Raw genomic sequence first — 16754 nt, forward strand, 5'->3', positions numbered from 1 at the left:
GGGTGCTCCATAGGAGTCAGAGGGATTCCTCCTGGAAGTAAGCATTGGAGGATGGTCCTAGGCACTAGCCTAGGTCTTGGGAGACCCAGGCATAACTCTTGGCTCCATCACAGACTTCTTGAGTGACTCAGGTAAGTACACTTACACTGCAGCTGGAGGTATAATTTACAGCTCAAGGAGACATACATGTACTACCTTTCGTTGAGCTCGTGCACTGAGGGTAGGTCTACATTGTAATTAAAAACCCACTGCTGTCAGATGCTGAGCACACTCACCTCCCGTTAGCACTAAGGGGAGCTGAAGACGCACCCGAGTGGCTGGGGGTAACACTGAGCTGGTTGAAATTTTGTAAGACTTTTTTGTTGTTGTTGGGGCGGAGGAGACAGGAAAGGCCTTTTTTTTTAAAACAATAATTTCTCATCTCAGACTGTCGACATTGTCAGAATGGTTCCTCTTGCGTCAAAAATGTCATGCCTTTTTACAAAATAAAAATGCAGAGGGTTTTTATAGCTAAATAGTTAGCACCAGTTTTTGGAGGGGTTTTTGGTAAAGGAAAAATTTCACTAACTTGTTTTCTGGGGGCGGGGAATAGAAAATATGGAGGAAATTTTGAAAAAGAAAATCGAAAAATGGGTCCATTTGGAATACTTCGAAATGAAAACAAATTTCTCAGTTAATACGTTTTTCCCCCCTCTGCGAAAATAGGTCATCATATTTCAGCCAATTCTAGTAACACAGGGAAAAGTCATGAGTTATGATTTTGTTGACAATTCCCATCAGAGCCTTTAGCTGTGTTTTTTAGAACTAGAGCCAGATCGACCGAGGTATTTGGGTGCTTGAAGAGGCAGATACGTGCCTAACCTGCTTTGGCACTTTAGAAAATCCCAGATGCCGAACTCCCATTAAAAGTCAATGAAAATAAATGCAATTCCCAGTAGGCACCTATCTGCATCTCTAGGTGTTTGTAAATCTGGCCCTAGTAATTTTCCATTCTTTATAGTTACAATATTTGTAGCTTGGTAACTCTTCCTGGGAGGAGGCAATATTCCTGGGGGGCTGTTTGGTTTGTTCCAACTTACTAGATCCTTTAAAAATGGAAGAAAACCAGCCCTCAATTAACAAGCCTTTCAAGGGGGATTTCTCCATTTGGAGCTCATAAGCAAAATAGGTTACTATTATGAATTGCAATAGTCTTCCCCTGGCAGCGTGAAACAGTGAAAATAAAATGAACTTTTTTGAGGAAGTTCAGTAAACTGTCTGGTTATTTATTAATTCACAGAATAAGAGCTAAAAACAGGTTTTAAAAAATAAAATATAGGGCCAGATCCCTATAATTGGCTTAGATCCATTGGCATCAGCGGAGAGATCAGACACATAAAACTCAGCCGGAAAGCCCGATCCTGCGCTGAGCACCCTTACATTCCATTGTGGTCCTGGGGGAAAGGGGAGCCAAGAGCTCTTAGCAATTCACAGGATCCAGGGTTGGTGGTTTGTTATAGCTGGGCAAAGGTCCTGGGGGCAACACTGAGAAGCTAGAATTTCACTGTAGTATCTGCTCCCATGTTGTCACAGTCTCCCCCTAGTCTGTTCACTTCTGAAGATCCTGAACATATCAGGCAGCTACGGAGGTTGCATTAAGAGAGTCTCTGAAAAATTACCAACCAATTCATTTTTCTGACGGAACAGAAGCATTTCCTCCACCACTGAATGGAAGATCTTTACAGATTTGTATTTCTCTGCATGGCTTCAAGGCCCTCAAAGCAGTATTCATTCAGCTCCGATTATTCATTCATGTTTTTAAATAAAGGTGCTTTACCTGCGCACTTTCACTTCCAACTCATCACTACAAGGAGGATCTATTTTCAGGTTTAAAGACAGCTAGTTACTAAGCTAATTTAAAATGAACGTATTTTATCGAGTAAGCCCAATTCTGATCTCAGCTATACAAGTTTTATATCAATGGCACTCCACTGACTTCAGTAGAAATTACTCTGCAATTAACCAACTGCAACAGATCAAAATCAAGCCCAATCACTATGTAAAGAACTGATACTAGAAAGAGAGCTTGACTCATGTAATGAGCTAAAGATCCCCGGGCTTGAAACAATTAAAAAGAGATTGCTGCTATCTTCCAGGAAATATAGGGCCAGAATTTCACAAGAGTTCAACATCCGTGTAGGCACCATAACAGGCCAGACTGGCGGCACATTGGGTTCAGGTCTGTTTTGAATATCTGGCCCACATTGTGAGCATGGAACACTTAAAAATCTAGCCCTGAGTTCTTCTGAAAATCTGGGGTGAAATCCTGAAATGGGACTTTTGACATTGACTTCAGTGGAGTGAGGATTCTAACCCAGCCAGTCTATACAGAAATTTGCGCTAACTAGAGGAGGCATTCCTGGCTAACCCAACAGAACTTTTCCACTTCTAAATTCTAATATCTGAATAAAGGGCTAGTCCACGTCCTATTAAAATGCGTTTAGGATTATTTTGTTGTTCCCATTTAAAACTCTGTTTTGATTGTAATGCAGACAGCAATTCTTTACTGACTTCAGCTGCAAAAGAGCCCTGCACATTGGATAGGTAATGTTGTACCGAGATCTTTGGAGTATCTGGCTACATCACAACGGGTGCTGCTGGGTTCTGAGAACGTTTTGAAATTTTGGTGCACATTTTGTGGAAGTGAAGCCTTTTTGAAAACCTGGCCCAAACTGTGAGTGCCAGCCACTTGTAATTCTGACCCGGAGCTCTTTGGAATCTTTGTCCCTAAGTCAAAGCACTGAAGTAAAATGACTGCCAGATTAATCCCTGTTGTAACTTTACTGATTCCAGTGACATATACACCAAGGAGGAATGTGACCCTGGGAGTTTTGTCTGAGTAAAGACTCCTGAACAGGCCCTGAAATGCAATAAAGAGCTATCTGTGCAAGGTTGGGTACTTCAAGACTATATTAACATTATTAAACCTTTGACCGCCCGTCTCTTTTGGTGCTTAATCATGTTGAACATTACTGAGCTTTGAACTGGTTAACAGCTATTAAGAAAAGATCTTTCATTCCCATCTGGGAGTGAGCTCAGCTTTACCCCAGTGTGGATTCTTGACCAACACACAAGCTGGTTTGAGGAGTCGGACGCAATGCACAGAATGCAACATCCAACAATGCACGCCTCCCCCTTCGAGCACCCCACGTCCTGGGATAGTCTCTTACCTGGTTCCACTTGGTCGTGTTCATTCTGCGCTTCTGTGGAGTCTGCCACATCGCCACTCATCCTGAGTGCTGAAAAGAAGGCAAAACTGATTTTAATAACAGACCCAGGCAACAGGCACATGTGGCTTCCACTGAACAACGCAAATCAATGTGTAATTACAATAAGCCATCAGACTTTCAAATTCTTGCTTCCTCAACATAGAATATTCATCAGCTCTGAGGACACCTTTTCCCTCCTGTTGCTCTCCGCATGTCCCTCATTCCTTTCCCCCTCCTCAATATACCACTGGGCTTCTCACCTTTTGCCTCGTACGTTTCCAGCATCAGAGTGGCAATCGGGGTGCAAGCTCTCCTTTCCTTATTGGCCTTTCCCCAGAGTTTATTACACTGGTTTCTTGACTGCGTTAACCAGGGAGAAAGGGCTCTATCATTGCTCCTCAGTTTGGGGGCTCAATCACTGACTCTCCTGACTTCTTTCCACAACTTTCCCCCTCTCCCATCGTTCGTTTAGCAACGACAATGTGTCTGGTGCTGTACAAAACATACAGTAAAGATGGGCCCTAAAAGAGGCTCGCACAGTGATGAGGCGATGGAGCAGGAGAGGGAATACTTTAGAGGGGAGTCTCTCTCGCTCCTGCCAGTTACCTCCCCAATTCAATTTGCCTCTCTCCGTCTCACCCTCATCTTGATCATGGTTCCCCCCGCATCCTCCCCAGCCCCATGCTTGTTCTTTAACGTCCAAAAACACAGAGCATGCCACTTCATGGCATAGTGACGTCCCAAAGACAATCGGAGCAATCTGCCACCTAACTCCAGCGTTTCTGCTGGAGCCCTTTTTATGTCAATAAATCAAACATTTACCCTTAAAGTGACAGCTGCCACCACGCCTGGGGTCAGAACCTTCTTCAGGGACAGCTGAAAGAAAGGGAAAGGGGAGAAATAGTCAACTTTGCCCAAACTTGCCGTATAGGTCTTCTCCTTATTAAAGAGCCGAAGCACAGAATCAATTGAAGAAGGAAGAATACAATAGTCAAATTCACATGGACCCCCCTCCCTCCCTATCCAGGAGAATTTTAACTCTTTCCAACCTAGTTGGACAAATAAAAAAAAAAAAAAAAGAAGAACAAACTGATTAATTTGCATAGGCTTCCAGCAGCCAATCCCCATTGAGGAGATAGGCTGATTTGCATGAGGTCATAATAATACCATGTTCAAGCTACATGTGTGCACTCAAGTGGTTTGGCCTGGATTAAAGAAGCAGGTGGAAACCTTCCCCTTAAAGAGACATTGCCTGAATCAGGCAAACTTTTTTAAAAGCATAAATCAATTATTTTCATGCAGCAAGGAGAGAGAAGAAATTAATACTGTTTTCATATCCAATCCCCATCGTTACTAATGCTAACGTTGCTTGGCAATATTCCAATGAAGCTTTTCGTTTTTCAATAGAAAATGCCTTTTTTTGACCAAATTAAAGTTTTGTTTTGTTTTTTTTATTGTGGTCAACATTTTTCATGGCCAACAAAAGGTTTCAAAATGGAAAATTAGGTTTCATTTTGGTGGAGGAGAAAAGTAAAACCCTCACTTTTTAAGCTGTTTTCTACCGGAATAAAAATTAAAAAGTCAGTGAAAAGGGTTTCTTTCTTACCAAAACTCCACTGGGGCCTGGATTTTGGTTGGGGTCTTTAGGCAATAATAAGAATAAGAATATAACCAATTGTACTGCCGTCCTGCCCAGAGTCCCAGGCTGAGACTGAGGTGACAGCTAGTTGAGAAGTGATTTTTATTCCCATGAAACCTACTGACAAAAAAACAAAAACAGATTTTTTTTTTTTTCAAAAAAAATTTTTTTTTCCAAAAGTTTTTGAGGTTTCAACAAAATAAAAATAAAAAACCTCCCAAAACAAAAAACAAACAAGCAAAAAATGGTTTTTGCAACAACCTCCACCCCCACCCTCATTAATACAAAACCAACATGGAAATTTCCATTTGGACAAAAACGCCATTTAAAAACAGTTAAACCCCCCCACCAAAAAATGCCTAGTATTTCTTGAGTATCCAGGACAGTGGTGTTCAACCTTTTTGCGGACACCTAAAAAGTTTTGAATGGAGCTGTGGACTCCTTTGGAGCTCTTAGACAGCCTGTGGACCCCAGGGGTCCGTGGACCATGGATTGAAAACCACTGATCTGGACTGTGGATTCGGATTTTGTTTGCAGCAATATAACTCCGTTGGTTTTAGGAGAGTTACTCCTTATTTACACTAGCGGCAGAGAGGATTCAGGCCCTCTGTTGTAATTTTTTGGGTGGAGATGGTTGGTCCCAGCTGCAGGGCTGCCAACTCTCATGGTTTTCTTGCCAGCTTTGTGATATTTGCTGCTTCTGTTAAAGCCCCAGCTCCTGGAGTCAGGTCGTTTTCCGAGACTCAAGTAAGTACATTTCTAGCCCTTGTGGTTGAGAAGCAGAAAATGTGACACCCCCCCCCCCCCACAGGCTCAAACAGCAAAAAGGAAATAAAGCCCCCCCCCCCAATTTTTTTCTTTAATCTTATGATTTTTAAGACAATCTCATAATTTTTGGGGGAAGCTGGCTCCTGATTTTTGGAAATGATGCTGCTGCTGACATCCTTGGAGCATTCCCTTAAAGCTGGCGAGAAATAAACCCATGTGTAGATGGCTAAGGAGATGCCAGGCTGCTCTGTCCTAAAGGAAACACCTGTTTATTTACAGCTTAAGAGCCCTCCTAATAAACATGTGACATTTAGCCTGCATGATAAAACAGACACATCAATAAACTTGCAGCAAACAATCAATTCCTCCAGATAAAGTCTGCGGCTGGACTGGAAGCCAATTTAAATTCATAATCTTCCTACAGTTTCGTGTTTCCACTACAGCTTTGCTAGCTAGGACATTTCACACAGAATAAGCAGGGCAATCAAAATAAATGGGGAAAATAACGATGTGGATCTGTTTTAAAGCCCTTGCCTGCTGGGATGTCCTGAGTTAAAGGCAGTCACTGTGGTATACTCCACATGAGAAAAGGTTTGCTGATTGGACATAGGTCTCCCAGCAAATCCTCTTTGTGGAGAGGCAGCTTCTCTGCATAGTGCTTTTGCCGTTATAGTTTATATCAGTTCTACAAATAAAATAAGCTATACTAACAAACACTCCTTTTTGCCGGTATGACGGAGTCCAGTTTTACTTCTATAACGATAAGCAATGTTGTTGCAGCCGTGTTGGTCCTGGAATATTAGACACACAAGATGGGTGAGGAAATAGCTTTTATTGGACTGGTATTACCTCATCCATCTTGTCTCTTTGGTATCACAATGTCATTTAAAAAAAACCCCAAAACCTGTCAGCTCATTTTACCAAGGGTAGATCTGGCCTTTGGCTTAAAGAGGCACTATTAAGCAAAAAGTTATATTGGCTGACATTTTCAAATGGAGCCTACGGAATTTCCCAACGCACATAAGCACCAAATTCACACAGGCACCTCACCAACAGAAGCTGGTCCAATAAAAGATATTTTGCCTTACCTGCCTTGCCTCTCTAATTCACACAGACGCCTTTGAAAATTCCATCCATTGTCAACACAAAAAGCAAATAAAAAACACCATACACCTCCCATCCCCACCCCCTGCAAATTAAAACCCGTACAAACAAACAAGCCAAACGTTTTCCCAAATCTGATCATATATCAGGGCAATATTTTCAAACCGAGGAGCTAAAGGTAGGCTCCTACTCCCATATTTAGGCACCTAAATGATAGCAGGCTGATTTTCAAAGATGTTGTGATCCTCTGAACCACTCAATGCCAACAGGTTCACTGGGCTATAAAACAACTCCTATCAGGCCTGACAAACTCACTGTACTTAACCCATGGCTGTCAGAATATTTATCTGTAAAGAGTGTTAGGTAAGACCTTAAATGAAAGCGAAGCTTATGCTGGTCATTAATATCAATTACGTGATGGGTGTACGGCTTCTATTCAAGGAGTTGAGTGTAGGTACTGAAAAATATATCCGGAGAGTCTGCATCGAGGTAGGTGTCTCCAGCAGAGACAGGTTCGGTCTCAGACCAAGACTTTGTCCATCTAGCTCACTGACACGTAAATGAAGCATTGTACTACTTCACAACGGGCCTGCAATTGCAGTTTGAACTGCATGCTAATAAAGACCAGCAAGACGTGTAACTAACAGGAACAGACGAGCAAGGGGGAGAAGTGTCTTATCTGATGGTGCACTTCAAAGGTTCAGTGGGCTAGAACTGGGCGACAAGTAACACGTTTTGGGATTCAGGCACTGGGAAAACCTCTCGACGGGCCTGCGATGTTCATGAATGCTTGGATCCTGGTATTGACTGAAAACTAGAAGCTCGGTCGAAGAATGACTCCTTGGGAGAAAAATCTACTTTGTTATACAGGAAAGGAAATCACTCATAAACGTAGACCTAGGATTGCATTTTGCCTGTGCAGCTATTTCTATTTCCACCTATAATCCTTACTCACTCGAACTCTTAAATCTTAACTTTTAGTAATACATTTACGATTGTTTCACTATAAATATAGGCCAGTGCTGAGACATTATAAAGGACCTGATCCCGAGCTGTGCCAGTCACACTGCTCCTTCAGGCACAGCTTACCTGGTAATTTCTGTGAGTGGCCAGTGACAGGGGCTGGCCACCACAGGGAGCGCTCCAAGCACTCATGGGATGGTGTGTACCTATCATTAGCTGAAAAGAGAGGGGGGGGCCTGCGGGGACCTGGAAGGCAGTGCTTGTGTGGCCAGAGGCTGCTAGTTTCAGGGAGCTGAGCTACAGTGGGCAAAGATAAGACTGCTTCATGTTAGAGGCAAGTAGCGGTGAGGGGCCTTACAACTCTGGTGCCCTTGGGGAGCATGGCAGGTGCTGAGCACCCACAACTTGCTCTAAAGTCAATGGGACTTGCAAAGGTTCAGTACCACTGAGAATTGGCCCAACCTTATTTATTGAGGTGCCTACATATGGCTTTAGAACCCTGCCTTTAGTACATACTCCACCCCCGCCCAAAGAGAAAACATTGGCCGCGGATGACAAAAAATATTTAAAAACATTGAACACCCTTCCTATCATAAATGGCAAAGACATTTCTCAGTTGGTGGAAGTCTACTGATTTCAAGGCAGTTACGCCAGCAGGGAATTTGGTTGGACAATGAAACTAGCCAAATCAGTGGAGCTGGTTGGGAATTGTCTGACAAAACGTTTTGGTGGAAAGGCTCATGTCTGATGAATTTTTCAATTACAAATTTTTTTTTTTCCCCGAAGAGTTTTGAAGTTGTCAAAGCATTCTAAGTGGAAAAAAATCCAGGCTTAGGGTTCTTTGCATTTTGAAATTTAAGCTAATAGTTTTAATTATTTTTTAAATGGTCAAAATCAAACCAAAACGTTTTGACATCCATGTTTTAGGTAACCGAAACCAAAACATTTCTCAATATCTGGATATTTTTGAGATTTCAGCTTTTTTGTCCAGATTCTGGAGAGGAAATTTTTTCAAAATCTAAAAAAGATGGTTGAGAGATGGGAAACCAGTTCCCTGCCCAACTCTATTAGTCAGTTTTACTTCTGTATGTAACCACTTTCACCTGCTGTCTTTTCTTCCCGACAGTTTGCAGAGTTTAGGCTACAAACCATAAGAGGGAAGGTTTCCATCCAGACAAAAACAAACAGTTTTCATTGGAATTTAACAAGTCATTGAGACATTTCTATAGATCATAGATTTTTTTTTCAAGTCTTACAAAAACCTAACTATTTGGGTTAAATGGGACTGGCTGGGGATTTGATTTTAAAATCAAAACAATACTTTTTAAAGATCTTTAGATCACCCGCAGATTGTGGGTCAGATCCTCAACAGGTATAAATCAGTGAAGTCAATAAGTTTTGCTGATTTACACCAGCTGAGGTTCTGGCCCAGTATATTTAGCCTGAATGTCAACGCTCTTGTTATTTGGAAAAAATCCATTTCCTCCCTCACTTATTGCTGACATATGAGACTGGATTTGGGTGTTTTAATTGCAACATTCAAATAGCTCAAGGGCCAGTGCAGCGTGTAAGGACAACAGGGGTCCCTGCTTTATTTCAGGTCCCTGAATCTTCATCCATTACTCTGGAGAAAAAAAGAACCTCAAACTTTAGCTCTTGGGAGGTGAAATCTCAGAGACTGGTTCAAAGTACATTGAAATGAATGGGAGTCTTTTTAGTGACTTAAATGGGCTTTGGGGCAGTTTGCTTTTAACTTCCTCCATCAAGGTTTTTGGTCAAGCGGGGGCTGTCTGAGCAACCAGCAGCATCCACGACACCACAGCATTCCTGATTCAAAAGCAGAGAGTGATGGAGTCAGCAGTCCCTTCCACTCCCAGGACTTAGGGAACTCCGGTGAGGTAACACGAAGCCACTCAGATTTCAGATAGTTGTCTGGGAGCCCGAGAGAACCACTGGGTCAGGTCTGTGGCCAGCCACCTCAATAAGGAATCCACCTTCTATTGTCTGCAGCCAAATCCGCCCTGCTCTCTGTGATGAGAGAAATGAGCAGGGGGGGGTCTCCTGCCACCCTCTGAAGGCTGGGGACCCTGACTGGTGCATGCAACATTTCATTGCAGTTCTGGGACAGGGTCCGTGGAACGTTCGCAATGTACAGAAAAATTCTTTTAATCATAGCACGGAGAAGGCGTGTGTGTGTGTGTGTGTGTGTGTGTGTGTGTGTGTGTGTGTGTGTGTGTGTGTGTGTGTGTGTGTGTGTGTGTGTGTAGACAGGCCACAGATTTTTGAGGGCCTTCACTTTTGGGTGCATGTGAAACACCTTGGGCCTGATTTTCAAAGGCGCTGCTGAGCACTGTCTGCTCCCACTGACACCATTTTGAAAATCGGGCCCATCGTGGGAGCCCAAAAATCCATGGCCACCTTGTAAACATCTGGCCCCGAGGACTGGGCAGGGTGCTCAGCCTTACCCCAAGAGCATGAGAGGGTTTAGAGCGGGAGAAGCCTGCCCTGATCAAACGTATCAGGCCCAATCCAGCCTGGGTGAAAAGCAAATGACTTTGATGGAGCTGCTCCCCCTTCTACCATGACTTCTGTCCCTCCCTGGGCAGAGCCGGTTCACTGAACTCTGTTTCCCTCCTGCTCTCATAAACCCCTGTGTTTAAAATGACACCCCCAGCCCAGGTACTCTCACAGCAGTGTCACAGTGCACAGCAGTGGGTTTAGCAATCTCCTGTCACCGGGGGGGTCGGGGGTGTGTGTGTGTGTTTACACCCACAGAGATACACACACTGAAGTGCCCCATGCTGATAGCTGCACAATGGACTGACCCAAAGATGCCTACGCTCGGATGCAGACACTAGCCTACGCCCGGATGCACACAGCTCTCCACACCAGCAAAGAAATGCATCCCCAGATTATATACACCAGCACACATGTAGACACGGACATATGCCTGCGTGTACTCCAGCAGGCATACGTCCTGCCGGATCTCTAGGGGCTTGTCTTCCCTGTAGAGTTAACTTGAGCGTTGCCCCTAACTCGAGTCCTGTCCACACACAAAAGCCCCTAAACTCGAATACAGTGGCGCTTCTAATGTGAGCTGGCTGGCCTGTCGGCGGGGGACAGCCTGCAGCTCAAGTGAGCACAATGCCTCAGCTGCTAACACAGCCACGCTATGCGGCTGGAGGGTTATTTCCCAGGTCTACGCTCAGAAGTTAAGCCAAGCCGGCTGTGTCTGAAAAACGCACGCTCCTGAGTGACCCACCGCACGGCCCAGACAGTGCTAGCCACAGCAGTGGAAGAATCCCTCCGGTCCCCATAGGTCAGGGGTTCTCAAACTTTTGTACTGGTGACCCCTTTCACAAAGCAAGCCTCTGAGCGCAACCCCCCGCCCCTGATAAATTAAACACATATATTTAACACCATTATAAATGCTGGACGCAAAGCAGGGTTTGGGGTGCAGGCTGACAGCTCGCGACCCCCCCATGTAATAACTTTGTGACCCCCTGAGGGGTCCTGACCCCCAGTTTGAGAACCCCTGCCATAGTGGGTGTCTTCACACTGAGGTGCGAGGGCAGCACTGCTGTAGCGTTTCAAGTGTAGACAACCCCTCAGAGCAGCCGTCCTCTCTGCAGCTAGGCTAACTGCAGAGGAGCTCTGCAGTGGAGACATGCACGTGAGCCCCAGCACGCCCACCTCAGCCAGTCAGGCTTTTGCTTGACAATCCCTGCTAGTTTCCTTTCCCCTCAATGACTCCCGTCAACATTTGCCCCAGCCCCATCCACCCAAACACCTCCCTCTCCCCCAGTCCCCCCCATTCCTTCTGTCATCTCTGCCCCCTTTTCTCTCTCTTCAACTCTCAGCAACCAAACCTGACCCCCGCATCCTTCAACGGCCCCCGCACCTATAACCCCTCTGAGCTGCTAATTCATGGCATGCCCATCCTCAGCACCACCACCTGCCTCAACATGGCAGGGGACCTGATTCAGTGGAATCCCAAGCCACCCCCAACCTGACTCCGAAACCTCTGCTTCCTGCTGGGTTACCCCAGAGACCATCCTCCCTCCCTCCCTCTTACCCGCGTGCACAGAATCCAGATTCACCATCCTGCTGGTGGGACAGAATCCACAGCGCGCCCAGCCTCCTGCAGCCAGCCCCACACTGGCCTGTGGGGCTGCCAGTTTGCCCCCACCTCTGAAGCCGGGCTCAAATCAGCTCCGAAGCAGCTACACCTGCATTGCCCGGTGACACACTGAGCCAGGTGAGCATGCTGTGCCCTTGTGGCCACGCCCCCCCGCCCTCCTGCTTGGCAGCATGCTGCTGCTCCGAGAGCATGGCACGCAGCCCATGCAAAACGCCAGGATTTGCATATTAGTAACTCTGGAACTGTTGAACCCCTGCAGCACTAAACAGGGGGTGGGGTGCTCGGGAAAAGGAGGCAGCCATCTCTATGTGCTCAGCGCCGCGTCCACATCTCGGAGCACCTGCCTCCCTTCCACTGCCAAGCCTGCAAAAGAAGGGGCTTTGCTGAGACTTCGCCATCAGAGAGCCCTAGATCCCCGTAGGAAATGATGTGGGCTCCCGCATACCTCAGTGCAGACAAGAAAGGCCAAGACACCTGCCTGGGCTTGCTGGATGGAGGCCATCAAAGGACCGAGAGCCAGGATTCTGCCTACACTGCTGCTCAGCCCTTAGATAAGGTTTTTGATCTTCTAAGCCCTGAACAGACGTTGGTCCCCACTCCCACCATTGGATCCAGGGGGGTGCAGTCCTGTACCCCATGGGGATCCGTGTGGGCATGGGGTCCTCCCAGGTGGACCCGATTGCCGGACCAGGGTAATTAAATTAACCCTGCAGAACCAGGGTAATTAACTCATGAACCTGCATGATACCCATCTGTACAATGGGGAAAGGAGGACACAGAGAGACGAGGTGACTTTCCTAAAGAGCTGAGGTGGAGTCATGGTCAGAACTCAGGAATTCCTGTCTGCCAGACCTGTGCTCTGTCCAATAGGCCTTGCTGCCTCTCTATGAGGCCAATACCCTTCTTCCTACCCCCCCCCATCCACGGAGGTACTTACACCAGGAGAGTGGAAAGATAGAACCACGTTTGTTGGGTGACCTCACAAGGCCCAGATCCTTCTCTTGCCGACACCAGATCCCAGCTGATGTGACACCATTGACTCAAGCGGAGTCATTCCACATTTAAGTCGGATAACAGAGAGCAGAATCAGGACCCCGATGGGTGCCAGCCCACACAGAACACAATCACTCGGCAACCTGGGTGGGCCCGCAACACTCAGAGATTTCACACACTCCCCTCAGTGTCTGTTAAAGGACCACAGCAGGCTTAGAGGGTCACCTGCTCAGCTCTCAAATTTGGGATTTCAGGGAGCTGGGAGTCCCGCCATGAAGCCACCCTGAACTCCACTTCCGGGCAAGCCTACACTACAAAATTAAGTTATGCCAATGTGCAGCCACCGCCATCACTGAATCGGTTTTACACGTCCACACTACGCTCCTCGTGTCGGCGGTGCATGTCCTCACCAGGAGCGCTTGCACTGATTTAACTGCCAGCGCGGGGCATCGTGGGACGGTTTCTAAAAGGCAGCAAGAGTTGATGTAAGCAACTCAGTGTCTACACGGACGCTGCGTCGACCTAACCACATTGACCTAAGTACCACGCCTCTCACGGAGGTGGCGTTATTAAGTCGGTGTAGAGGGCGCGTGACATTGGCGGGAGCGACATTTTAGCGTAGACCCTTACAGTTAGGTTGACAAAAAGTGCCATATGTCGATCTCACTCTGGAGCGTAGAGCACCCTCAGAGTGATATTTGCTCCCATAATTGTCTGTGGTCTCCTCTCATTTCCACCCACGCTGGCACCGCTCCCTAACCTAGGTCTTCTGATCAGAGCACTCTCACTCTTTGTAGCTGAATGTCTGAGCTCAGATCTGACCAGGCCTCATGCCGGGAATCCATCCTGAAAAGTGTTTACGAGCTCTCAGGAGCTGCCAGGTGCAAGCTATCACACATCCATTTCTCTCTCCTAGACCACATTCTGGAGCACTCTGCTTTCCCACTCCGCACTTCCTGCTCCCTGGAAATACAGGTTTCTTCTGGGATAGGCAGGATCATTTTGCCCAACCGCCAAGCCCCCTGGGTTTGAGAGCCTGAGTCAGATTCTCCGGCCGGGAGAAACCGGGGAAAGGATGGGACGGTGCGGGAATCCCTAGCGGAGGAGAGAAACAGCCAGAGAGAAAAACAGGGCAGAGAGATGAAGGGTGAAAAGCAGAGGGGAAGTCAGGGTTGGGGAGGATGGAAGAATTCTATGAACCTTTTCAAAGCTGGGGGGGGGGGGCTGAAGGGAGGCTCAGATCCATATTTAGGTACTCATGGGCCAATTTCAAAGGGGAGGAACCTTCCTGCTCCCATTAGCTAGGATGGGAGCTTTGCCCACATCAGAGAGGGCAAGATCAGGCTGCTCCATTGCTATCAGGGACGCCCATACAACATGTGTGATTCACCCCCACATCTCAGCCGACACCAGGGACCTCCTGAACTAAAAGCACCAGTCCCTACAGCTGGGAGCTGCTCCCGACTTGTATTCTGTGTGGATTGGGCACAGAGGGGGACACCGCACATGCTGACCAATGGGTTACACGTGCAGCCTTCCCCCCCCTTGATACCAAGAGTTTTTGTTGGGAGCTCCCCGCTGCTGGACACCCAGCCATTAGCTCCTAAGGGGTGGGCTCAGTTCTGACGCTCTCTTCCTCGATCCTTTACTCCATATGCATGCAGCCACCTCTGGGGCTGAACGCAGCACCAGAATACAGTCTAACTCGAGTGTTGCCACCACATGCTTCTAGCTGGACTTACTGCAATTTCATTTTTCATTATGAAAAAACTCCATTTTCTACTAGAAAAGGATAGCTTTTCTATAGTATTTCATAGCCTTTCCACACCACTAAATTAAGAATTATATCCCTGCTATAGAATTCTACAGGATAATTACAAAAATACTCAGACTAGATGGTAATAATAGTTCCCTCTGACTTTAAAACCATATGATTCTATGAAGAAGAGCGTGGATATAATTCCTTTTCCTTATTCAGGCAGTTAGAATGATTTCTAGTTGGTTTCACCCTTACTAAAGTCCATGGCCAACACTGTCACAAGTAGCCAGTGATTTTTGGTACCTCAGTTTCCCAGGGCCGAAACTTGAGATGCTGATTTTAAGAGCTGCTGAGCACTGGTAGTTCTTATTGATTTCAGGTGGAGTTGTGATGCGTAGCACTGCTGAAAGTCAAGATGCAAGCTGGGCCCTCAACTCCCTACCCAAGCGGGAGCAAGTGAGAGCAATGGCCACTTTGGAAAGTTTGGAAGCTTCTTGAACTTGTCTGCATGAACATTTAGTTTGTGGCAAGCTAGGTGTGAATCTACCCCACACTGTGTGGACCCTGCCACACTAAAAGGCCCCTAGTGGTTTTAACCTACTCCCATTTCAAAGTGGGATTGGATTAGTTTAAGCTATTGCAACCTAACCTTTGCTATGTAATGTGCTTAATAGTTTATATTATCCGCTCATGACCCTAATAAAAAACACTCTTTAAAAGAACATGTTTGTCGATTTTGGGTAAAACAGGGCAGGGGAAAGCACTGGGTGAATTACATCTGCATTAAATTAAGACCTTTGTGAACGACCTATCCACACTCATCATTACTTGTGCTTTTTTCTCTCCACCCACCAACATCTATTCCTCCTTGGGATAAACCCCCTGGGATAACACTTGGTTTACAGAGCATGGCCTTTCACACAGGACCTTAAACCCAAGCCCCCAGGTCAGATTTGCATGAACGTTAAAGATATCCTGATGCTTTTCCTGAGAGCATGGATTTATCCTATTATTCTGAGCCAAAATGTCCTTACACAGCTCACGGTGTGCCAGCTGCCTTTCAGTAATGTTGACTGTACAGGTGGATTGTGCAGCACTTTGTAAAGAAAATATTTGTGCCAAATGAAATTTATTCCTCTACTGGATGCATTATTCCCATTCTTATGGAAGTAGCAAGAGATCTTGCAAAGATTGGTAAGTATCTTTTTAATTTGGAAAGTGAAGAGAAAAAAAGTCTTTAGTGCATGGGGTTTAGCTTCAGGTTGCACTGACTGAATTCTCTTAACTGGGAAATTTATTACCACAAACGTTCTCCCCAGCTGAAGAAGATTCTTCCTTCAGCTGCACAAATGTTTTCCTAATTCTCAATGCACAAAGCAACGGAAGTGTTGGGGAAATTCAGGCCAGCAGCACACTCTTGTGGAGACTTCCAAAACCGCACTGCAAGCCCCTTGCTCCTCTTGTCTAACTAAAGGAGACCGCAAAAGCCTTTAGGTAAACCAGCGAGTCAGCTTCCCAAGCTGGGAGGTGAACAGATTTCAGGGGAGCTATGCTAATTTACCAGAGCTGAGGATCTGGCCTCTGCTGGTTTCCACCCCCTGGAGCATAGCAGTGCAGGAAGACTTCCAAGCAGCTCTTCTGGAAGATCTAATGGTCTCTGGGTACATAGCCCGCCTCAGGGGACAGCCCAAACTTTTGTTAACAGAGGGGATAGCATAGATTCCTGAAACCCCATCAATTCCAGATCAGAACACAGGGCAGACAAATACATTGTAGAAACCAAAGTGGTTTAAAGTCAAGTTTCCTTCTTCACTTACCTACCAAGCCCCAGCACTAAGGCCCACCAGAGGGTGGGGAAAGCAGCTGTGTGCCTTGTTGCAGGAATTGAGACGGTCATTGACTGTGGTACAGCAGCCTGAGGGCCTGAACGCCAGCCTCAGGCGGATAAAGGCCTCTCAGATCCTGGCAGAGTGGATGGGGTGTCCCTGTATTTGGTCAGGGAGCTGTGATCTCACACAGTTATGGGGGAAGCACTCACCCGTAAGTGCAGCCCACTGATCTCTCACACACTCAGTCAGTAGCACGGCTGGGTGCTTTGCAGCTCTGGATCATCAGTCGAAGCCTGGGCCACTGGTCTGG

At 46.4% G+C, this 16754-nt stretch overlaps 1 protein-coding gene across 1 annotated transcript in view; it reads right to left on the reverse strand.

Annotated features, from left to right (window-relative positions):
• Positions 1 to 11912, reverse strand: part of POU2F3 (POU class 2 homeobox 3) — a 61939-nt gene extending 50027 nt beyond the window's left edge. The window contains exons 1-3 of the mRNA XM_037882390.2: positions 11798 to 11912; positions 4071 to 4124; positions 3210 to 3278 (exon numbers count right to left, since the gene is read on the reverse strand). Of these exons, the coding sequence (XP_037738318.1) occupies positions 3210 to 3278; positions 4071 to 4124; positions 11798 to 11825 (151 nt within the window). The 5' untranslated portion in view covers positions 11826 to 11912. The remainder of the gene's footprint in view (positions 1 to 3209; positions 3279 to 4070; positions 4125 to 11797) is intronic.
• Between the last annotated feature and the right edge of the window lie 4842 nt (positions 11913 to 16754).

Source organism: Chelonia mydas, chromosome 22, assembly GCF_015237465.2.
Source record: "Chelonia mydas isolate rCheMyd1 chromosome 22, rCheMyd1.pri.v2, whole genome shotgun sequence".
Taxonomy (NCBI): domain Eukaryota; kingdom Metazoa; phylum Chordata; order Testudines; family Cheloniidae; genus Chelonia; species Chelonia mydas.